At 56.0% G+C, this 23,772-nt stretch overlaps 1 protein-coding gene across 2 annotated transcripts; it reads right to left on the reverse strand.

The window, feature by feature from the left end:
* Positions 1-2,468: 2,468 nt before the first annotated feature.
* ANXA9 (annexin A9) lies at positions 2,469-15,460 on the reverse strand. Of its 2 annotated transcripts, XM_065574103.1 has the most exons (14): positions 15,340-15,460; positions 12,041-12,141; positions 11,137-11,233; positions 10,951-11,045; positions 9,959-10,072; positions 9,050-9,140; positions 8,170-8,249; positions 7,706-7,765; positions 7,107-7,200; positions 6,079-6,174; positions 5,381-5,470; positions 4,674-4,732; positions 4,236-4,358; positions 3,652-3,852 (listed from the first exon to the last, which is right to left on the reverse strand). In XM_065574103.1, the coding sequence occupies exons 2-14, from the start codon at positions 12,113-12,115 to the stop codon at positions 3,790-3,792; spliced, it is 1,137 nt and encodes a 378-aa protein (XP_065430175.1). In that variant the 5' UTR covers positions 12,116-12,141; positions 15,340-15,460; the 3' UTR covers positions 3,652-3,789. The 2 variants fall into 2 exon arrangements, with proteins under 2 accessions (XP_065430176.1, XP_065430175.1); XM_065574104.1 differs by lacking the exon at positions 5,381-5,470 and having other exon boundaries at positions 2,469-3,852.
* Positions 15,461-23,772: the final 8,312 nt, after the last annotated feature.

The raw sequence follows: 23,772 nt of genomic DNA on the forward strand, positions 1-23,772 counted from the left end.
TTTTTGTTGTTGTTTTGGTGGCAACAGAGAATAAATGAAAGTCCCTGGTGTCTCACCCATGACCAAAGCACGTCTCGAGCCCAGCAGCCTTTTCCTTCCAACTGTTGGGGCCTCCAGAACGGGCGGCCTGCAGTGTCTTTGGGGGATGTGGCCACCTTTGGAGATGACTGAGACTCGACAAACTCCCTTCCTGCAGGTCACTGGCGGAAGAGCGTGTTCTGTGTCAGGACTAAACCCATCCCCCCCTTCCCTATCCCCTCTCCAGTTTTGGTGTCTGGGTTTGTCCATGGGACTGGGAGTTACTCTGGAATAGCTATACCTGATTAGCATCCTGTGTGGACACTGAGTCTGGATTGAGGGAATTGGTTCTGCTGTAGTTTAATCTGGATTAAGATAAACAGGAAATAAGGCACTCTTCTGCCAGAATCCTTGACTCTATTCGGGAATAGCTACTGCAATGTAAATTCATGCCCTACCTTAATCTGAATTAACTTTTGAGTGTAGACAAGCCTTCGTTCGGTTTGTTCCAATCTAGCAGCCCAAGACGCTGCACCTCAGTAGCATAACCTCCCTCAGTCCTAACCTCAGCCAGGCCCAGCACAGCACCGGTGTGGGAAACGGACAGCACCTTGGTATGCGCAAATGAGCCAGGAATCCAATTTGTGTTTAGTTCTGCTAGCTTTTCCGAGGCCCCCTTTGCCAGCCTGTGAGTCGCCCTGCGGGAGCCGCTGTTCATCTTCTCTTGCTAGTCTCCATTGCCAGCAAAAGGTACATTTAAAAAGTCGCTGTTTATATAGGACCTGCCTAAAAATGATACGTGGTGCTGCAGCAACAGTGAACCGTTTCAGGTGTCACTGAGCAACTGACCCCTGAACTGGGAGGCAGGACGCCTGGGTTGCGTTTCCAACTCTGGGGAGGGGCGTGGGGTGTGGAGAAGGCCTGGGCGTCAGACGCTGACTCTGCCACGGGAGCCGTGGTCTCCCTGCATCATGCCACCTCTGGGCTGAGAAAATTAAAGGGGACGGCTGCTTCATTCTTTCCATAACCAAGGGTTTCATCATTTATTTTTGTAAATGACGCTTGTTTCACTTTGGCGGAGTGATTCGGGTCAGCAGAGCTGCAGGGCCTCCCATCGGCTTCTGTCCAGGAAACGAACAGGGCGAGCGCTCGATTCTAGCAGCGTTCAGTCCTACCAGAACCCCCAGCTCCCCCGCATGGCCTTGGGCCAATCATGTAGCTTTTCTGGGTGCCGGTTCCCCATCCATGCAAGGGGGATAACAGCACCGCCCTGCCTCCGAGGCGCTCTGAGTCCACGCCACTGCGAGTGGGGCCAGATATGCACATGTGGCTCTGCTAGAAAGTTGTACACTTTGAACTATAGCCTGGTATAATTAAAGCAGCAAACCCCACCCTGCAGCCAGGGCCCTGCTTGGCCCTACGCTACAGTGATAGACCAGCAAAGCACGTTTACACTGGCAAAACTGCACTTTTACCGGTCTAGCTTGCGCCAGCCCCGCCCAGTGAAACGAGCAACGCTGGTAGAACTGTGGGGGTACAGCTCTGTAGCTGGGGGATCACGCTGCTGCCCACCATAGTTAACCAGCTGAGGTCAGGGTAGCCCTGGCCTTAAAGGGGCAGCTCTCAGCTATATGCTGGCAGAAGTCTATAGCAGAGGACTTCCACGGGGTACTCAACTCATCTAGATTCATGTTTGATAGAATATCAGGGTTGGTAGGGACCTCAGGAGGTCATCTAGTCCCACCCCCTGCTCAAAGCAGGACCAATCCCCAACTCCCCCCCGGGCCCCCTTAAGGATTGAACTCACAACGCTGGGTTGAGCAGGCCAATGCTCAAACCACTGAGCTATCCCTCCCCTCCTCAGCCTGGGGGTTGCAGCCCCTAGGAGGGTCACGGGATGGGTTTAGGTGGATCGCAAGTGCAGGGCCAGCATTAGGGGGTGGCAAGCAGGGTAATTGCCCGGGGCCCTGCCTCACAGGGGACCCCGCAAAGCTGTGCTACATGCTTCAGCCCCACTGCCTGAGGCTCTGGCTTCAAACAAGGCTCTCACTGAAATGTAAGTACAATATTTATATTCCAGTCGATGCGTTTGATAGAACGATATGGTCAAAAGGAGAAAGTCAGCAATTGGTCGGTAATGGTGTGGCTGTGACACGCCTGTATTTTTATGGCTGATTTTGTAAGCAAAACTGAGGTGAAACTTGGGGGTACACAAGACAAATCAGACGCCTGAAAGGGGTGCAGTCGTCTGGAAAGCCACTGATCTATAGGGTAGCCCTGGCCCTAGTGGGGATGCAGTTATATGAGGAGAGAGGTGCATTATGCCAGCATAGCTAGTCCTATATGAGAAGGGGAATCAGCCGTACCAGTATAAGGTGCTTTTACACTGGTATACACAGTATGATTTGACCCATTGGGCTGACTAGACTGGTTAAAACACAATTACCTGATTGACAGTTATGAAGGTAGAAATTTTAATAGTGGCCAGGCCAGAGAGAGGTTCAATTTTCCTGACTCTCTGTTGCCAAAGTCAAGGGATCGAACACCAGGTATCAGGCCTGCAAAGATCACAAGCTTGGCTAAAAAATCATGAGCTTGTTCAAAAATAATAAATGTGGAGTCTGGCACCCTGTTCCCCAAGCCCCGGTTTCTGAACTTTGAGGGTTTCCCTCGGGTCACATTCTCAAGCCCAAGGGCTAAAAATTGAGAGCGTGTCTACACAGCAGTGTTTTAGCAGCTGGAGCGCTGGCCTGCTGGGTGACCTTGGGCAAGTCACTGCCTGCTCTGTGCCTCAGTTGCCCCATCTATAAAATGGGGAAGGGAACACTGCCCTCTGTTAGAAAGCACTTTGCATTCTACAATAGCAGAGCTTGGTATTGTAATTAGAGAAATACTGGGGTAACCCTGGGTGTGGCCCCTCTTATTTCAGTAGGATGGGGGGGTGTGGATTTCACTTAGACCCCTTCCCAAGTGACATAGCTAAGTGGCCCTCTTGCACCAGGATAGGCGTGTCCATGGAGGAGGTTATACCAGTATAACTATATCAGTTTAAAAAAAATCACATTTTTAGGTGATACTGGAAAACTTTCCCATGTGGACAAAGCCTGTTTTGAAAATGCAAGCCAACATTCCCCCAGAATCACATGACTCCTGGAGCTGGGACTTCAAGAACATCACACGAATTGGCAGCACTGCTGTTTTCTCAGCCCCAGTCCGGCTGCAGGTCCTGGTATTCCTAGAGTCCAAGGCCAGAAGGGATCATTGTGCTCATCTAGGCTCACCTCCCGGATAGTGCAGGCCAGAGCCGTGCCCCAAAACAATTCCTAGGGTAGAGCTTTTAGCAAAACCTCCAGCCTTGATTTAAAAATGGTCTACCCTGCCATGGGGAGGTGTGACTGCAGAGCATGCAGAGGGGATCTAGCCAGCTCGCTCCAGTAACAGCAGCAGTGATGCCCGCACCTATCGAAGCACTGCATGGGCGGAGGCCATTCAATTAAGTATCCAGGGTCCTGGGAGGGCAGGGCTTGCCCGGGCAGCCACCCATCCCTGCTCTTGTTATTCAAGGCTCAGGTATGCGATCCCATACCCCAACTGCAGCGTAGATGCACCCTGCTGAGTGCGGCTCGTGGCTGTTTCCGTGATAAAACGGCAGAGGAATGAACCCGATGCCACAGGGTGGACTCATGCTTCCCTCCCTCCCTGGCGCACCGCTCCCCACCGTTTTCTGCAGGCCAATGGGCTGAGCGGGTTTCTCCGAAGTTGGCAGCCGCCCTACAGGTCTTCCGCCCTGCACAAGGCTAGCAGCGCTGCCTGGTAATCGCCTCTCGTCTCCACCTGGAGCAAGGAAAGGAGAGAGCAATGAGACATTTCCTCCTCCTCTCCAGACTAAATCTTTACAGCAAGCACTGGAAGAAAGCAGCGCGGTCTAGTGGTTAGAACAGGAAAGTTGGTGGCGGAGGGCCCGGATTCTAGGCCTGACTCCAAGGAGCAGGCTCCGGTCTTGCTCTCACTCAGCAAGGGGCTGGGAGCCAGGCCGCCTGGGTTCTAGTCCTGGTGCTGGGAGGGAAGTGGGGTCTAGTGGGTAGAGCAGGGAATCTGGGAGTCAGGACCACGGGGCGGGGTCTTGGTCTAACGGCTCTATGCCCCCGGGTTCTAGGGCACGCTGTTGTTGGGTCTGTCTCTGCCCCCGGGGGTAGGGGGGTGCGCATCGTGCTGACCTGGAGACAGGAGTACAGAGACTTCCCATGGTGCTTCTTGAACTCGGAGCGGATGCTCAGCAGGTCGGTTTCACTGCGGGAGATCAGGATGCGGATCAGGACTTTGTCATTGGTGCCGGGGCCCTGTGGAGGGAGGGGAGGTGCATGCTCAGGCTGGGAGATGGAGAAATTCCAGCTGCTGATAGAGGGGAAGTGGAGCCCCAAGTTCCAGAGGTAGGGGTCACTGTATCCCCGTTAGTCCATACAGCCCAGTATCTGCCCCCGGCCGGCAGAGTGATCTAATGCAGCATCGGCCCCCCTCCCGCTGGCTAAAGACCCTGCCTGACCCTTGTGGCATTCAGAGAACCCCTTGCAGCCTGAACATCACTGCCGGGCTCCCCCAAAAGGAGGCTGGGCCCATACGCTGCCGATGCACCGGCGCGGTTGAAGGCGACTCACCTTCATGGCGTTGTGCAGCTTCTCGGCGAAGTAGCGCGGGGTGTTCCTGCACACCGAGGCTGAAATGAGAGAGGGGCTCAGGGTTCAAACCATGGCACAGGCTGGCTAGTGTGCAGGGGGCACCGCTGCCGTTTGCTGGGTGGAATCAGAACTGCTCCACTGGGTGTCATAAGCCCTGTACTGTACACAGCGCCTGGGGATTCTCCCATAGCTGGCATGACGAGGGGGGGGGTTACTAGAGTAGGATTCTCTGCTCTGGGGTTCGCTGCTGTTGCCTTGCACCAGGGTGTCACCTGTCACGTCCTAAGGGACCACAGAACTGATACAGACCCACGACTGGGTTTAGTACTGATGTCTTCTGTTCTCCCCCCGCGTCCCCCCAAGTGCAGGGCCAGCAGGAGGCAGAGCCAGCGCCACACTGCCCCGTTCCCAGCGTGCTTCCTCCCCCATGACCCCTTCAGTGCTCAGCCACTCAGCGGGGGCTGCCAGCCCGGGGGGCTCACTGGAGACAACGCTGCAGCTGGCGTCTGCGAGGCGAGCGCCGGCCCGCTAGGAACTGCGCTGACAAGGAGGGGCCAGCAGACGGCAGTGCTCCTTAGCAAGCAGATGGCATTTGTCCCGGTGCCCCAGGGGCAGCGATCGCCCATCTTGTCCCTCAAGGCCAGGCAGCTCAGCGCCCGCCCCGAGTCACCTATCGAGCCCAGAACCTTTTGTGCCCACTGCCATGCGCATGCTCGTGTTCTTCTGGGCCTCAAATGGAGTCCAAAGCCTGGCTCTCACGCTTGGCACTGCAGGGTCTGTTTATAACAGGTTAGTAAATAAATGAGTAGCTTGGCCCAGGCTCCCATTACGCTAGGGGCTGTACAAAACCAGTCCCTATCCCACAGAATGTATAACCTACGTGAATCAATTGAGTGTTATAGACGGACTCAAACAGGATCCTTATAACCATCTATGCCCCCTTCTTCTGGTGGCCGCATAGCCACGCCCACCACCCACTACTCCTGTCTGTACCATGTCTACCCCGTTCATTCGCCAGGAATTAGCCCTTTATAAATGGGGCCCGCACCCGGCGGGTGACACCGTCAGAAAACAGGGAATCTGCAATAGCGACTCCCACTAAATGTTCTCTTCTACCTCTCCGGCCGCCATCCCTGAGCACCATCCGCCATCCCGGATCGATCCCCCCAACCCGCTGTGAGGCAGGTAAATGCCATGGTCTCCCATGGGAAACTGAGGCACGGATCGACTGGCCCAAGGTCACCTTGGGAGTCTCTAGCAGAGCACCAGTCCCCAGCTGGCACACTAACCCCTGGGCCATCCTGCCTTTCTGGACCGCACTAGGCTGATGGCGCTCTCAGGTTCAGGGGACCCAGACCCAGCCGCAGCCCGGTTTAGTGCTTACCCAGGGCCAGCATGGCCACCTGGCCATCTCCCCGGAAGCGCTTGCAGATGGTCTCCTCCACCTCCAGCCCGTGGGATTTCCGGTACTGACCGAACACTACCGAAGTTGGAAAGGGGAGAGTTAGTCCTGGCCTGCACGCGGTGCGCTTTGCCAGGGAGCCGGCCCGGGACTCTGTATCAGCAAAGCGCTCCTGGGACAGGGAGACACTGCGTATACCAGCCACACTGCACTCTCACGGGTAGGGCTGACTCCCGCCCTGCCGAGCGAAACGAGCAACACAGATAAAATACTGCGCTGCCGGCATGACCACATCTACCCTGGGGCCAAGACGCCTCCAGACATTTTTCACATGATATGCGCCTGCCACCCGTGTCCTGGCTGGCTCCCCCGGGCAGGTACCCACTGCAGCTTCCCTTGCTTGTAGCAGGTCTCCAGGCTGTTGCTGAGCGAGTCCCGAGGGCAGAGCAGAGGGGACATGGGCCGATGGAGGCTGGGCAGTCCCCCAGTGGGGAGCCATGGTGCAGGAGCCGGCCCCACGGCAGTGGTAAGGCGGCACAGTGCTGGCCACCTCACTGACCATGGGTCAGACCTAAGCAGCACTCGGACCCCATGCATCAGATCATGACACTGCTCACTCAGACTTGGCCCGACCAGCATCCTTGTCATGACCGGGGGGCCGCAGGTCCACACCTGAGTGGACAGTGAGGTGGCCACTGCCGCTTCTCCTCTGCTGCCATGGGGCTGGCTCCTGTAGGGCTTCCCCCCCAGGGCCCTGCCCAGCCGCACCGTGCTTCCAGGAGTCCATTGATTTAGTTGGGGATTGGTCCTGCTTTGAGCAGGGGGTTGGACTAGATACCTCCTGAGGTCCCTTCCAACCCTGATATTCTATGATTCTATGATTCAATTTCCAGGGGTACCCCTGAGTCGGGCCACATGGACACAGAGAGAGAAGGGCCCCGACTCCCTGTGCCAGCTCCCAGCTGTGTGCAACGCCAGGGGCTCCCTGCAGCAGGGCGTCCGGGCCTTGCCTCTGCTGAGATGCTCAGGGCTTCGCTGCGTGAAGATGCTTATCCACGTCCTCTCACCGGCCCCCTCGCTCCTGGCTCCTGGGTCTGCAAGAGCCTGGAAGGAGGAGGAGAGCGGTGACGGGCTGCGGGTGCTGCGAGAAGTGGCTCCCTCCCCCCAGGGGGCTTCCCCATTAGCCTGGAATTAACCCCACTGTGTTCTGGGATGCAGCAAGATGGGACCGGGGGCACCTATTCCAGAGGCATAACCAGGCCACTCTGAGCAAAGCTTGGCTTCGCTGGGGAAGCTCAGACCTGAGGCATGCAGGGGGCATGTGATCCAGCAACACAGGGTCGAACAGGTGCAACGGGCAGGGACAGCCGCCCATTGGCACCAATCGTGTCACACCGGCGGCATGTGGCTGGTGTACAGCAAGGTGCAGTACTGACTGCTGCCACTGGAGGGCTCCTTGGCCTCCTTTGGTCTAAAAGCAACCCCTCCCCAAGGCAGCTCTCTAGGGTAACTGAGCGGGATCCATGGGGACCCCGTGAGGCAGGGAATCAGTCCAGCAGTAGGATTTCAACAACTCACGCCCCCAGCTCGGGCACATCCCCAGGCTCACCTGGGCATCCTGCTGTATCAGGGCATAGTCGATGATCCCGGTGTAGTGCTCGCGCTTCCCCTGCAGGGTAGAAGGCCAGAGAGACGGATTTGTGACATGGTCAGAGCTGGCGTCCCTCGCCCCACAACCTGCCTAACGGTATGTCCGCTCGCAGTTACAGTATTCAGCCACTAGAGGACCCTTGGGTGGGCTGGGTGGAGGAGGCGGAGAGTGGCTGTCTGGTAAATAACAGAAACAAAGTTGGGTCTTGAGCTGGGTGGAAGCTTGTCTGTTTGCCAGTAGCTGTATGTACCACGATGCCCACAGATGCTGAGTGAAGGGAGTGTTGGAGATGATAAAGTAGATGGGTGAAGGCTCGCCCCCCCCCCCACACCCTTGCTGTGCTGGTTCCTGTGACTGAACAGTGGTCCCCAGTGTACGTGCCCATTCAGGTCATGCAGAAAAGGAACCAGGCAAAGTTTTACCTTTGCTAGCGCCAGGAGAATTTCCTTGAACCAACCGCTGGTTTCCGAGGCTATGTCCTTTTCAGGGTCTGCTTTAAAATCTGGAGACAGAGCAACCACCCTGGTTAAAGGGGAATTCAGCTCAGTGGCTTGCATGGGTAACACCACCGCCAGCTAGAATATATGCAGGGATCAAACTAAGAGACCTCTGGATCTAAAAGCAGCAACCTCTTCTGCTTGAGTGAAAGGAGCACCCCTGGTAGGGTGGCCACAGAAGCCTGTATATATACTCTAGCGTTGGGGTGGCGGGACAGAAAGCTACCTTAATGTGCGACCACATAGGACTGGTCCAAAATTTTTCATTGAAACTGTTTTTTGACAGAAAATTGGGGGTTTGACTAAAAAAATAATAATCACAAGACATATCTGCTCCCCCACAGAAAAGTTTCATTTTTCATTGAAAAGCAGAATGCCCCAAAACTGAACTCTTTCAATTAGGAAATGCTATTGCAGTGCCTCACGGGAGTTGTAGTCCAGGTGCCTCATGCTCCCCATGTTCCTCTCTTGGGCTAGGCTCCCTGGCTGGACTACATTTCCCATGATGCATCATGGCCAGTGATTCCCATGATGCACCACCTCTCCCACCAAAAGGGGAGAGCATGGTCCATCATGGGAGATGTAGTCCAAGCAGGGAGCCTGGCTGATAGATGACAAAATGATTTCCCTCCCTTCCCCCCCTGCCATTTTCATTGAAATTTCCCACAAAAAAGAATCCCAGCCGGCTCTAGAGACACACGGTTCCAAATGTCCTCAGAGTAACAGGGCCCTTCCTCCCGAGCTCAGACAGCGCTAACCTGGGTCTCCCCTCACAGCCCCTGGCCTTCCCCACCCCCACTTTTACCTTGCTGGTAAAAGGCCAGGCTTTCTCTGAGCTGCTGGTTGGATCGAGTGGAGAGAATTTCAGTCAAAGCATCTTCGTCAGTGCCTATACCCTGTGAAAGCAAAGGGCACAGAGCGGGTACAGGAGTGGCTGGCACAGGAGTGGCTGGCACGGCTAAGGGATGAGGACGAGCCCGCTGCTGGCTGCACTGGAATAGGGGGCGGATAGAGCCAGCCCGAAGGGGAAGCACTAAGCCAGGAGCAGGGATGGGCGGCCCTGTGGGCAGTGACGCTGCTTTGTGGCAAGCTAGCCCTTGGGACGGGGACGGCATTTGCTGCCGGTTATCACGTCCCCCTTCTAACCTCTCCGTACAGCTCCTGCCACCCTCCTTGTCTGTGCTGCTCTTCTCGGACCTCCCTCCAAGGTGTCACCCCAGAGCGGCAGGACACCTGGGTTCAATGCCCACGGACCAGCTGGGTGAGCTTGAGCAAGTCCTCGCCGCTCGCAGTGCCTCAGTTTCCCCTCCAACTCTTCGTCTGTTCTGTTCTGACTGTGAGCTGCTTGGGGCAGGGACTGTCTCCCTTTGGGTCTATGCAGCGCCCTGCGCCATGGGGTCTCTACACATCATATATGATAATATCACATCCCAGCACCTTGACTTGGCCAGTCCAAAACCCCCTTGAGCTTTTCTGCTGCTATATCCCCTTTGCAAGCCCCTCACTCACTGGCCCCTCCCCAACTCTTCCTGCTCCTCGGACCCCTCCCACTGACCAGATGAATTTGTTGAATCTCCTCTGGGTATTTTCCACCTGTGTTTATAATCTCTCTGGCGGGCCCCTCGCTGCTGGACGCGACCAGGCACAGAGTCGGGAGCAGGGCCACGTGCACCCCACCGGCCTCCCAAGGGGGAGCGGCGTCCCCAGGCCGTACCTGCATGGCCGCCCTCAGCTCGTGAGCGTCGTACTGAGCCGGCGGCTTCAGCAGCCCCACGATGACCCGCTCCAGGTTCCCAGACAGAGCCGCTTCCATGGATTTCAGCAGGTCCTGGAAGAGAGCCCTGGAAGGGTCAGAACTGAGGCCAAGCAGTGGCCTAGCTCCAGGCCCCAACTCCCCTGAGACAGGAGGCTTCATGCATTTGGGGGACCCCTGGCTGCTCCCTTCCTCAGGGCCCTGCGAATGGTCACCCCAAGTGGGCTGGTCTAGCAGTTGGAGCATGAAACTAGCCAGGACTCCTGGGTTCTGGGAGGCTTTGTGGTCCAGTGGGTAGAGCAAGAGACAGTAGGTCAGGATTCCTGGGCTGTCTTCACGGTTCTGCCACTGACTCGCTGGGTAACCTCAGCACAGCCTCAGTTTCCCCATTTGTTAAGTGAAGAGAGTAAGGGCTCCCATACAGGGGAGCTACACGGGTTAATAAATATTACTTGCACAGAGTTTCAGATGGAAGCCTCTAGAGAAAGGAAAAGGGTTGCATTGAGGTGGCCAGTGTCTCCGGGTGCACCGCTGCCCTCTAGTGGAGCGATTTGGTAATGTGTCATAAGCCCTATACTGCCCACAGCTAATGAAGATTCTCCGTTGGCGCAAGTGCTGGGGCCTGGGCTATGGCTATAGGAGGATCAGAGCAGCTGCAGTGAGGATCACAGTGGCCCGTTGTGCAGCGTAGAAGCAACCAGGATGTGTTGGGTTATTAATATGACGGGGTGGGGGTTGCTCCTTTGGGGACACAGAAAGGAGCCCGCTGAGCGGCTGCTGTGTCTTCCGCATGGCTGGTGCATTGCCAAATGCCCGGCACATGGCCCCACCTTGTGCACTAGGGCATGTCTCCGCAGGGCAGACAGACTCCAGTGCCTGAGACCGGCCCCAAGCGGACACCATCACTGCTGCTGAGAGCCCAGCCCAGCGCCCCCCGGGGCCCTTCCCATCACCTGCTTGGTGAGGGCCTGGAACACCTTGGTGATCTGCTGCCTCTGGGCACTGGTCCGATTGGTCAGCACATCCAGGATGGCCCCATGGTCAGCGCCTGTAGCAAGGGGGCAGGAAAACTGGGTGTGAATATTCAGCTGGCTGCCGGGATCCCCTCCCCGCACCCCTCCACGGTGGGATCGCGTTACCATTGCCCGCGATGGCCTTTACGAGGTGCTGTACGTCGCTCTCCGCGTCGAAGCCCAGGTAGGGTTTGATGGTGCCCAGCGTCCCCCAGGCTGCTGTCTATGGTAAGAGTAGAGACGGTTAAGCGGGTAGTTGTTATTGAAACTCATATATGGAACTTGCTGCTGTGTGATATTGTTGAGGTGAGCCTGTGGGACTCCCTGTCACGGGATATTGGTGGGGTTAACCCAGGGGATTCACTGCTGCTAGATATTAACAAGATTAGCTTGTGGGGCCTCTCTGCCCCAGGTTATTATTGAAGTTAATTCATGAGACTCCCTGCGACTGGATATTACTCAGTTTAACCTGTGGGACCCACTGCCATTGGATAGTACTGGGGTTAATCTGTGGGACTCACTGCAGTGGGATATTACTGAGGATAGCCTGTGGGACTCCCTGCCACTAGATATTATTATGAGAGTTAACTCATGGAATTCACTGCTACTGGAAATGATTTAACCTGTGGAACTCACTGTCATTGGGTCTTACTAGGATTAACTTGTGGGACTTCTGCCATTATGGAGGGTAACCTGTGGGACTCCCTGCTACTTGATATTAGTGGGGCATGCCTGTGGGACTCCATGCTGCTGGCTATCACTGGGGTTAACCCAATGGAAACCCAAATCATCCACTGTGGTGTTGCGAGTGCCCCCAAATCACCCCCTCAGAGTGCCCAGGGTGATCCCCAAATCGCCACCCCCCCACTTGCTAGGGTGAAACACTCACCATGGTGCCCAAGACCATCCTTAAAATACCCATGATGCCTACAGAGACCCCCCGAAACACCCTTCCACCCATGCCCCACGATGCCCAGGGCAGGGATGCCCATGGTGCCCCCCTCCTCCCACGCTCTGTGGCACCACTCACCTGCTGGGCCAGGGGCAGCTGGCTGAGAATCTCCTGGGCGAGGGAACGTCTGTCCATCCTGTCCCCCAGGAGCATCGCGTCGTCTTTTCCAGCAGACGGCCCTGAAAGGCAGAGAGGGGAGGGGGTGAGGCCCCCCCACAGGGAGACTTAACTGTCCCCCCGGCATCCCAAAACAGCCGCCTTCAACAGGCCCGGTCATAGGCCTGATTTCCTCAAGCCTGATCCGATTGGGGTAGGAGGGCTAGTTCCCTGCCCCGGTCCAGGCCTCCTGCCAGCGCCCTGCTCCTTTGCCGGCACTCGGGGACAGAGGACGGAGAACTGCGGGGCACGTGCGAAGTCAAAGGGGACGGATTGGGAGCCCTGGAGGGGATTAAGTGCACCCCAGTGGGTAAGGCACTGACCAGAGAGCCACGTGGGAGACAGGACACCTGGGTTCTATTCCGCTATCTGCTGTAAGACTCTCGGCAGGTGTGCTGTGTCCTGGGCCTCCCATTTGAGAGGGCCCCCTAACCGGAGTGGTGCTGCAACCCCACGCACTAGGTTGCAATGCCCAGAGTGGGGAGCCAGCCCTGTGGGACAGTAGCCACCGCTGCTGGGCGAGTGCAGGGCAGACCCCTCCCCGCAGGGATAATATTTTTGGAAGGGTGGGGAGCGTTTCTTTCAGATTTTGTCTCAGGCTCCCCACCTCTCTGCACCCTGCAGGGACTGTCTCTCAGGTGTGTCTGGGCAGCGCCCAGCATGATGGGGCCCAGGGCCGGCTCCAGGCACCAGCCGAGCAAGCTCGTGCTTGGGACGGCAGATTCTGAGGGGCGGCATTCCGCCCAATCCTAGCGTGGCACGGCCGCCCTTTTCTTTTTTTGTTTATTTTTGGTTCGCTGCTCCGGCCGCCCTGCGCCCTGGTGTTTTTTGTTTGTTTTTCTTTTGTTTCGCCGACGACTTTCAGCGCGCCATGGAGGAGGGGAGCGCCCTGCTGGGAGAGGGCTGCGCGCTCCGTCTGCCCCAGCCAGTGCCAGGTCTGCAGCAAGCCCGGCAGGGCAGCCTGCGTCCTTCCCTCCCCGCCGACCGACGACTTTCAATTCACCTGCAGGCGGGAGAGGCCCGGAGCCCTCCCGGTAGGCGGCGCGGCAGGAGGGGCCAAGTGGCGAGTGCCTCGGCTGAAGGAAGCCCTGACCACCCCCCTTCTCTCTCTCCCCCCTGCTAGCCGGGGCGTGCACTCCGCTGCCCGGGGCATGTCTGCAGTGCAGGGAGTCCCGCTAGCCAGAGTGCAGCCGCCGCCCGCCCAGAGGCTCGCCAGCGCAGCCGGGGGAGGCACCCGCGAGCCGCCAAGTAAGTGGCACCGAAAGTTTGCACCCTGTTTTTTTTGTGTGGTTCGCTGCTCCGGCCTTCCTGCACCCTGGTTGTGAGTATTTTTTTTTTTGCTTGGGGCTGTGAAAAAGCCAGAGCCGGCCCTGATGGGGCCCTGATCTCGGTTACTCTGTGTCTGGGCAGCACCCAGCACACCAATGTTCAGGCTCCTACAGCTTCGGTCATTGGCTGGCGCTCCATTGATTTCAACATAGCACTGCTCATGGACAACAGCTGGGGACCTGGCCTGCACATCTGCCGCTGACCCACACTTCCCTGCGGTGAGGTTTTCCCTGAGCTAAAGGGCGTGGATCCAGTTTTGCCAACGTAACCGATGGGTGTGCGCTCTCGTCCCTCTCTGTGCTGGGTGTTGAGTGTTGGCGCTTTTGCCCAATTCGTCACAGCTCCTGCTTTGGACGGCGGAGGGCCCTGGCGTGTCAGCCCAGCTGTCAATCAGGCAGACGGGGATCGTGGCGTTTGAAGGGAATTTGTTCATTGCGGACGGGGCTTTAAAAGCAACCTCCAAAGGGGCGAAATAAATGAGGCCCGTGCTAGCAATCCAGGCCGCGTGACTGGAGTGAGGCGAGACCGCTTTGTCTAGAGATCCAACCAGCTCTTCAGTGCAGCCCGAGCCTTTCCACAACGGCCTCCCCTAGGGCTGGCCTCCCTCAGCACCAGCCAGCCCCAAACCTCTTGCTTTCCAGGCCCCCTCGCCAGCCTCTCTTTCTCAAACCGCACCCGGCTGGGGGATGGGAGGGCGCAGTCCGTGACACATGCCTTGGACAGGCGCCAAGGGGAACTGAGAGCCACGAGGGCTTTTATTCGGACTGTTTCGAGGCTCCGGGTTGCTTTTTAACTCAAACATCTTGGGAGGAAAGACAGTTTGAGCTGCCCCGAGCTCTTTGCAGGTTGCCTCTCCCAGCCTGGCCTTTAGCGCGGAGTTGGAGCCTTTGCCACCAGCCCGGAGATGGCCTCCTTCTCTGGCTCCCTCCTCCATCTCCCGGCTGTGCTTGCTCGTGACCGTGGCCCAGCGAGCCGCCAGGCAGAACTAACTTGTTTAGTCTATTGCGAGCGGGGAGCTGAGATTCTAATCTGGTCTGCGGGGAGTCTGGCGCAGGGGATGGGGGGGTACGCTGGGGAGCCTTGCACGGGAGAGAGAGTCTTTCACAGCACGCCCGGGGGAGCGTTGCTCTGGGGATCACGGCATTGGGGGACTGCATGCGCTCCTTCTTCTCCGTGCCCAGTGCCCCTGCCCCACTCTGTACCCCTCTCCCTCTTCCCTGCAGCCCCATTGGGACACGGGGATCCCTTACTGGTGTGAAGCCCTGGGGGTGGCAGCCGTCAAAAGCAGGAGTCCCCCTAAAGTGTAAGGCAGATTGACCAGTTAGTGGGGCTCCATCTTCCCCCTGCTTCTCAAGCACTAATTGAGGTTAAGCTCCCTGTGGAAATGCTAAGAATTATTATGAATTAATGAATCCACCCTGTGGGAAGCCGGTAGATGTATGTCTGTCCAGCTAATCCCCATTGGGATCTAGGTACTGGACACGCTCTTGATCATCAGCTGCGGATCCACCCCTGTTAATTAGCATCATCCTCATTCCACAGATGGGGGAACTGAGGCGCAAAGGGAGAAAGTGAGTGGGCCAAGGCCATGGAGGGAGTCAGTGGCGGAGCTGAGACTCGCTCGCAGGAGTCCTGACTCCCAGTTCCCTGCCCTCACCATTGGAACGCATTCTCCTTCCAGAGCTGGGAAGGGAACCCAGGCGTCCTGACTCCCACCCCCCGCTCTAACCACTAGACGTCACTCCCCTCCTAGACCCAGGAAAGGAACCCAGGGGTTCTGACTTCCTGTGTTGTACCCATTAGATCACCCTCCCTCCGGTAGATAACGCTCCTCGTTTGCAGCCCAGCTGGATTCCCAGAGACGGAGATAGACCTGACGAGGCTGCACTTACCCTGAGCCGCGCTAGACAGAGTCCGGATCAGTGCACGCTATGACCCGACCAGTGTGTGTGCTCGGCTGGTGCAGGGCAGGGGCAGGACTAAAGTAATCTGATTGGCTGAGGTCCACACAACTGGTGGGTGTGTATCATCTGTCCCACCCCCACCCCACCCCCGAACAAACACCCTTCTGTGCAGGTGTGGGGACGAGGGGGGGCAAAGAAAGAACCCTCCACCCCCTAACCCACCCAGAAGCAGCCATGGCAACCCACACACACAGCCTGCCCATCCTCCCAGCAGCCGGATCTTTCAGGACACTGGCTGCATTGTATTGCGCAGTCCTCGGCTTGACGTGACAGCCACCACCAGCCAGTACCCACTGGGGCAGCGGGCACTGGAGGGATGCCCCTCCCCGGGGGGAGCAGGCATTGGGCAGGGAGCTGCTGGCGAGAAGTGCAAAGAAAAACCTGTCCAGCGTGTCGCTCCAGAGCTGGGGTGGGTGGGAGCAGAGAGTCAGATGGTTCTCAGCTTGGCTTGTGCACCGTGCCAAGCTTCACTCCTGCTGGAGGATGCCAGACGGGCCGTGCCCCAGGGGGAGCACTGGGGCGAGCGGCTCTGGTTTTTTGGATCGGTTGTGACCGACTCTGGGTTTCTTAGTGGGGAGGCAGCGAGTTGACTTGCTACAGCATAACCTGGGGACGGGTTCCCATCGGGAAGCCAGAGAGGGGGACCAAGTGGGGTTGGCAAGAGGCCAGGCCTACCGGCGTGGATCATTCAGTGGAGAAGACGGGTGGCGGAGGGGTTAGTGTACTAGCCTGCCCGTAGCGAGAGCTGCTTTCAACTCCCCCACGCTGCCTCTACGACCTTGGGCAAATCAATCAGGCCCAGATCCTCAAGGATATTTAGGTAACTAAGTACCCCTGAAATCTCAGACTTAGGCCAGGTCTACACTGCAGACCTATATCGGTGTCACTATGTCGCTCAGGGGCCACGTCTAGCTGTGGGCGGAGCCTGGGATTTGGGGGCGGAGTTAGATTCCCAGCCTGCCATCCTGGAAAAGGCCTCTTGGCCGGGAAGGTTCTCAAGGCAGAACGACCTACCCCTCCACATACACAGTGAGCGGCATGGAAAGGGAGTCTCTGGGAGGTTAAGAGGGGAAACTGGGCAGAGGAGTGCGGATTGTAGGATCATTGGGGGCTAAGCCACTGATATACAGTGGGGTGCAAACACCACCTGCTGCCACTGAAGGTCTGGTAGGGCTGGAGCAGCTGCAGTAGACCCAGCTGCCACCAGAGAATGCCAGAAGGAGACAGCACAGAGCATGGATTTTAGGGTTCAATGGGACCATTGGAATTCAGCCCCACACACTCAGAGCCCTGTGCCTCCATCCCCCATGGATCCTGCAGCCGCACCAGTTCAGCAGCAGCTGCCGCAACCTCTTAGCAAGCAAAAGCTGGTGTCGGCTGGATCCGTCTAGGTGGCCAGCGGTGCGTTTGTGGCATAAACCCCCACACCTGCGTGTGCTGGGCTGAAAATGCAGGGGTGTCTCTCAGCTGTCTGGAGCTGCATCTAGGGGTGCACTGAGCCAGCCAGTCTGACTCCGAGCCTCCTAGGCCCAGCGCTTCCAGCTCAGGGGAGTGAGATATGGAGCCGCTCGGCTCTAGGGTACAAATTGCAAACGTTGGGTGGCCTGCATGCAACGAGCCAGGTGGGATGGGGAAACTAGCCCCGGCCATCCCCATGCTGTGCTTGTTCTGTGGCTAGAGAGGGGATTTCAGCCTCCATCAAGCCAGCAGGAAAAAGCTGGATGGGGTGGGGGAGATCTCGGTGACTGGCGGCTTCTTTCAGGCATCTGACCACGCACAGTTCCTCTGGGTGGCGTCCACAGACTCCCTTTTGGGGCAGCAGGCACAGTCTGGGGTGCTTCGCTCGGTGTCCCCTTCTGGGTCCCTCATTTTGACCCTATTACTGTACCCCCATCCCTCTGCTAATTTTTTGTCCCCCATGCTCAGTTGTCATCTGGGTCCTGTGGCCCCGCCTACACCTGAGGAAGGCGGGGCCTTTTGGTCCAGTGGGCCCTGCCCACCATCTCAGTCATCAAACAGGCTGGGGAGAGCTGATGGCCTTGTGATATGACCCTGGGCTAGGGGACTGGGGTTTGATTCCCTGTTCTGCCATAGACTCCCTGGGTGAGGTCCTTAACTGCTCTGTGCCTCAGTTTCCCACCTGTTAAATGCGGATGGTATTTCCCCAGCTCCCAGGCTGAATTCACTTCTCTTTATTCCCCACCTGGGGTTAAACAGATCAGGTGCTGTGGCGTGGCAGCCAAAACAGAATAATCTCAAGCAGGTAGGAACCTGGGCCATTTTTCCGACCTCCCAGGAAGGAGCCCGGAGGCCCTGGGTGACTCAGCCCCCTTGCTGCCAGACTGCATTCCGAGCAGAATTTCCTTCCTTGTCGAACAAGATCAAACAATTCCTGCCTCGGAGGAGAACGGGGAATAAGTAACAAAACCACTGATGAGGGCGGATCAGATGGGCCCAGAGCCCCGCGTGTACAACACGGCAAAGGTTTCCGTGCCTGCCAGCACCTGACTCCGGGCTCTGACGCCCGGAGTGCTGCGGGGCAGTCACTGCTGGAGGGCAGAGAGCAAAGTCCGGGGCTGGGTCCCAAAGCTCTCGCTGGCGGGGGGGGGGGGGGGTTGGAGCTGGGGTTGGGAACTCGGAAGCCCCCCCAAAGTTAGAGGGGATAAATCTTGGGTGTGTGGGGTTCATCTCTGCATTCGGGGTGAGGAATCTTATCTTAGCCCTACACACGCCTGTCTGCCTCGCTAGGGCTTGGATGTGCCGCCCATCCCCGTGGCATCTGACTCCCCAGCCGAAGGCGCCCCCCAGCTCTTTTTTCCCAAATGGTATTTGCTGCTGTCAAGCCTCCTCTGAACTCTTCTGTTGGGATCTGCTCTCCCTTCCCAACCTCTTTGCTCCCAATCCCCGAGCCCACCCCACAACTGAGCAGAGCCCCCTCCCCAGCCCACCTGCTGCAGCCCTACAAAGAGCCCTGCCTCCCCCGCTTCCCTGGCCCGACTCCCCACTTATTCCCCCCAGCCTCAGCCCTTTCCCTCCCCTGCACCTCCTCACCCCTCTGCGCCTGTCTCCTTCCCCCCACCGCTGCCCCCCGCATGCCTTGTCTCCCCGCTCTCCTGAGCAATGCTTTCCCCTCCTGGAGAAGGGCTGTGTTGCAGCTGCTCAGGTCCGGGTGAGCCAGCCTGCCCCCTGGGGAGAGGGAAGGGGCAGGAAGCCTTGGCTGCCCGCTTAGCACCCATGGTAGCCGGGAAGCCGGGCACGTGCCCCCCAGCCCAGCTGGGGAACAACACTGCAGCTGGGCTGAGCGTCAGGCAAGTGCAGGGGGCAGGGCTAAGGCTGACACTACCTGTCCTGGCAGGTGGGCACTGCTGTGCCCGTGGGACTTGGTGTGTGTGTGTCCATGCGTGTGTGGGTGTGCGTGCAGGGCCGGCCCTAGACCACATGGTGCCCCAGGCAAGGAGCGTCTTCGATGCCCCCTCCCATTTGTTAAACTTTTGAATACCTTCTTTTTTATTGCATTTGTAACCCACGTCACAACGTTGAGGCACCATTTGCCTGCGTGATTTATCCCCGTCGTATAAGCTGATACATTTGCACCTGGGATCTGTACATCTGTAGTTATTCGTGCCGGATATAAGCAAATAACAAAAATTAGTTTCCTCTAAAGCTTCTAGAAACCTTTTAAGAATAACTGAAATGTACAGAGCGGGGCTGACCACTTTCTAGGAGGTTAATGAAAAATGAAACTACGGACAGAATGCCAGAAACATTTTACTTCAAACGTTCTATTTTCCCTTTTGTCGCTAGCAACAAAAACAGCCCCCTAAGCCTGGTGCCCCCCGATCCCAGCGCCCCCCGAGCCCGGCTGCCCATAGAACTGGCCCTGCGTGTGTGTGCCTGCGTGTGTCTATGCGTGAGCTTGCGTGTGTGTGTGGGGCGTGCTCCCAGCCTGCCTACCTCTCGCACGTTGCTCCCGGGCCCCGTGAGCTAGTGCAGAGATGCTAATGCGGGGGTGGCACGGGCAACACAGGTTGGGAAGGGATCCCAGCAGTGGAGGAGGTGGGCGGTGTGGGTTATAAGGTGCCACAGGATTCTTTGTTGCTTTTTAGGAAACACAGGACTCTCCAGCCTGGATTGGACCAATGGACCCATCTACCCAACATCCTGTCTTCAACAGTGGCCAATAGCAGATGCTTCAGAGCAAGGTGCAAGAACCCTGCAGCGCTGGGATAACCTGCCCCCCAGAGAAAGTCCCCGGCTGATCCCAGAAGCTAGAGCTTAGTTTATGGCCCTAAGGAGAGAGGTTTACAGCCTTTCCAGAACCTTTCACTCCACCCCCCTGGAGGTTTTCATTACCCACATCCATGTCTGATCCTTTCTGGAATCCCTCTAAGCTCTTAGCCTTGATGCTATCATGTGGCAGTGAGTTCCGCTGACTAACGGCAGGTTGCGTGAAAAAACAGTCATTGCATCCCACTGCGATGCAGCAATGGGGTCTGGAGTGCCTGGCTGTCAGGGCCCCACCCTGTGCTCTTTGCAGACCCAGAGCTCCCATCGGCAGCTGTGGGCGCTTCCGGCATACAGGCCCCATCCCCAAGGTTAGAATAAACCCCTGGAGCCAGTGAGCCAGATGCTCTTGCTAGTCAAACTGCCTCTGATGCAGAGATTCTGTGGGCTGGACAGGGGCCAAGCAGCTTTGAAGACAGACACTGCTGCAGGATCTCTCAGGCTGTGGACGTGGACAGGTTCCTGGTACCGGAGGAGCGAGGGACTATCTGCCGGGCAAAGCCAGCCGGGGAGGGAGGGAAGCTGCCATACCACACCCTGGGTTGGCTGGATTTTATTGACTGAATTTCCTGGTGCAATACGAGGCCACACTGTCCCCTGGAGTTTAGAGACCCTGGCTAGACGCTTGCACGCTCGAATTTTAGAGGGTAGATTATTATTGCCTGATGCTATAGATCTGCAATAAATAGGCTAGTTCTCGCAACATCCCCCCTGTTCACGCCCCCTCCCTCCCTCTCTCTGCTTTCTCCCAGATGGCTTGGCATTGCTTCCCTATTGTTCTCTGCCCGTCCCACCTTTGTCTGAACGGCAGTGAGGGCTATTATTATCATTGTTATTTATTAGGTGTATTACGGTAGCGTCCAAGAGCCCCAGTCACTGAACCCAGGAGCCCCACAGTGCTAGGGGCTGTACAGACTGAACAAAAACACTGTCCCTGCGCCACATGGTTCATAAGCGAAAGGTGAGAGCATGGTACAGGGAGGCAGGATGCCTGAGCTCTAATCCTAATGATGTGTGGCCCCCTGGCATGTCATTTCTGTGCTCCCTGACTCAGTTTCCCCCCCCCCCTGTAAAATGGTGGTACAGACCTCCCCTTTGCCCAGAGTGTGGAGATCCTGGGATGAAAAGCGCAAGGTGTTTATTATCTGATCTGATTATAAATCTGTTCTGGGAAGCTGGGCAATGCCAAAGGAGAGAGGCTCATCAGAGGAGGGAACTGCTAATTGTTCGGCAGGTTACCTTGCTGCGCCACGCCTGTTCATGGCTGTACGGAGAAAAATATAGTCCTGGCAGATATTGGGCAAACTTCCTTCACACAGCTGTGCCGATGCCCCTCAATCCCGACCCGCAGCCCCCTGCTATCCTAGCCCTGGACTTCCCCTAACGCCCGCTCTGCTGATGTCCCTCAATTCCAACCTGAAGCCACTGCCCTGACAGCCTTGGGCTAGCCCAGAACAGCTTTCCCGATGCCTCCTAATTCTGACCTACAGGCCTCCCATCCCCCGCTATTCTGCCCCTCCTTCCCCAGCTCTTCCGATACCCTGCATCATGACTTGCATACAATCATAACCCACCCCCTGGTATTCAATAGTCCTTTCTCTAATTTCTATTCGTCATGTATGCGGGTTTTGTTGATGACTCTGCTACTTGACTTGCTGCGCGACCTGGAGAGATTCACTTTCCCTGTCTAGGCCTCATTTTCCCCATCTACAAAACAGGGATCACAGCTCTTCACAGAGACACAGGGGGTCTAATTCATTAGTGCCTGTGAAATGCTTTGAGATTTTCCGATGGAAGGTGCGAGAGAAATGCAAAGTGTCATTATTATTATGGTAAGAAAACCTGTCCATGTAGGAGCTGTTGCAGGACTAGCCCCTGGGAACTTTGTAGCAAGAGGGGGAATTGCCCATGGATCCTTCTCCCAGAGCCCAAGCCATGCCCCTACCACTTGAGCTAAAGGAGAATCACCATTTATGTATAGGACATATGACACACAATGGAGTTGTTTCAATTCCATCCAGTAGAGGGCCACTCTCTTACTCTCCTTCTATATATCTCTCACACACTCTGCAGTCCATTACAATATTATTAATCAAGTATCAGAGGGGTAGCCGTGTTAGTCTGAATCTGTAAAAAGCAACAGAGGGTCCTGTGGCACCTTTGAGACTAACAGAAGTACTGGGAGCATAAGCTTTCGTGGGTAAGAACCTCACTTCTTGCATCTGAAGAAGTGAGGTTCTTACCCACGAAAGCTTATGCTCCCAGTACTTCTGTTAGTCTCAAAGGTGCCACAGGACCCTCTGTTAATATTATTAATGTAATTGGTCATTATTTGAACTCCATTTCCCAGCAGGCTATGATCCCCATTGCTTTAGCCTTAACATTTCTCAGCACTTACACGGCTTTTCACTTTCCAAGGCTGTGCGTTCATTAGCTTTTAATCACCCTATTAACAAACCACACTTCTCTACCTGATTTGGGGAAGAGGGGGTTGTGTTCTGGGAGGCACTCAGTACATAATCCTCAGCTGTGAGGATGCAATTTTTTCCAGGAATGCGAAGCCGATCACTGCTCCTGCCCCTAATTATTATTTTTATTATCAATAAGAATAACAACGCGATCCCCTTTCTGCTTCATATTGCCAAGGCGCAGCAGATGGCAGCAGAGTAAACATAGAGATGTTTGTATTACAAACATTTGCTGGGCGGTGACTCAGCAGTCCTGTAGGTCTGGGAAATTAGTTCTCCCCAGCTGGGCTTTTCAAGGCTCGTGGGCCCTCCAGGCCTAATGACAACAAAGCTAAAACCTCGGACTGTAAAGCCCTACCCAGCTCTTGGCTTTCATTCAGTGAGATGAGCTAAACCGGATGAGTTTTTGCGAAAGACTCACGTCCCGATCACACAGCTGGAGTCAGATGGGCAGGGCCCAGAGTGGCACCAAATTCTAAGGTAGATGGAAGTCCAAGTGTCAAATAAAGAAATACATTTAATTTAATTCTACTTTATTCTGAGTTCTATTCCCCGCTCTGCCACTGGTGACCTTGGGCAAGTCACTTCCCTGCTCCGTGCCTCAGTTTCCCCAGCTGTACAATGGGGATAATGATACCTACCTCCTTTCTAAGGCACTCTGAGACCTAGGAATGAAAAGTGCTGGATAAGAGCTAGCTAATAATCATTTCAATATATAATATAATTATACAATTATTATTATTATAAATCGCATACACACAAGCCTGTTTGCCACAACACATTTTGTATTCTTTGGGCCTTTTGGAGAATACAGTCCAAAAAATGGGCAGTGTGGAGCCTGGGATAAAATGTTATCAAGGCGTGTGTTAATGCTGATTGTTAATTAATTGTTACTCATAATTAATGGTGCAATCATGGTTGTATTGTTTATTGTGCTTGCTCTCTTGTTTTGATCTAATCTCTTCATGATTTCACTTGCTTACGAATTGGTTTGCACGCCAGCAGCCTGCAAAGGAGGGCGGGAGGCGTTTGCAGACAGATGCTCTGGAACAGACATGCAGGGAAGGGGCTCAAATTTTCAAACGTTCTTAAGTAATTTAGGAGCCCAGATCCCGCTGGCTTTCCTTGAGGCTGACGCTCTGGAATCGCTCAACTATTTTAACCAGCGTTCCTATCCGGGGCAGCATTTAGGGAGAGGTTGATAGAACTGGACATGTTTAGTCTAGAGAGAAGAAGACTGAGGGGTGACCTGATAGACTTCAACTATGTTAAGGGCTGTTATAAAGAGGATGGGGATCATCCAGAGCTGTCCCTAGGGTACGGCGAATCGGGGCAGCCGCCCTGGGCCCCGCGCTTTGGGGGACCCCACGGCCAAATCGCCGTACCCTAGGGACAGCTCTGTGTGTGTGTCGTGCAGGGGGCACTAGGCCAGACTAGTGGGGGAGGGGTTAGGGTGACCAGATGTCCCGATTTTATAGGGACAGTCCCGATTTTTGGGTCTTTTTCTTATATAGTCTCCTATTACCCCCCACCCCCGTCCCGATTTTTCACAGTTGCTGTCTAGTCACCCTAGGTGGGGTTAGCAGGGCCAGCACAACCCATTAGGTGA

This window comes from Chrysemys picta, chromosome 20, assembly GCF_011386835.1.
Source record: "Chrysemys picta bellii isolate R12L10 chromosome 20, ASM1138683v2, whole genome shotgun sequence".
Taxonomy (NCBI): Eukaryota; Metazoa; Chordata; order Testudines; family Emydidae; genus Chrysemys; species Chrysemys picta.

What these genes read in the sequence shown, in the direction of transcription:
- ANXA9 (XM_065574103.1), bottom strand. Translation starts at nt 12,115, where the DNA reads ATGCTCCTGGGGGACAGGATGGACAGACGTTCCCTCGCCCAGGAGATT. An exon ending in AGCTGAGGGCGGCCATGCAG is followed by an intron (nt 9,141 to 9,958) that starts GTACGGCCTGGG and finishes TTGCTTTCACAG; the next exon opens with GGTATAGGCACTGACGAAGA. An exon ending in CCTGGCCTTTTACCAGCAAG is followed by an intron (nt 8,250 to 9,049) that starts GTAAAAGTGGGG and finishes CTCTGTCTCCAG; the next exon opens with ATTTTAAAGCAGACCCTGAA.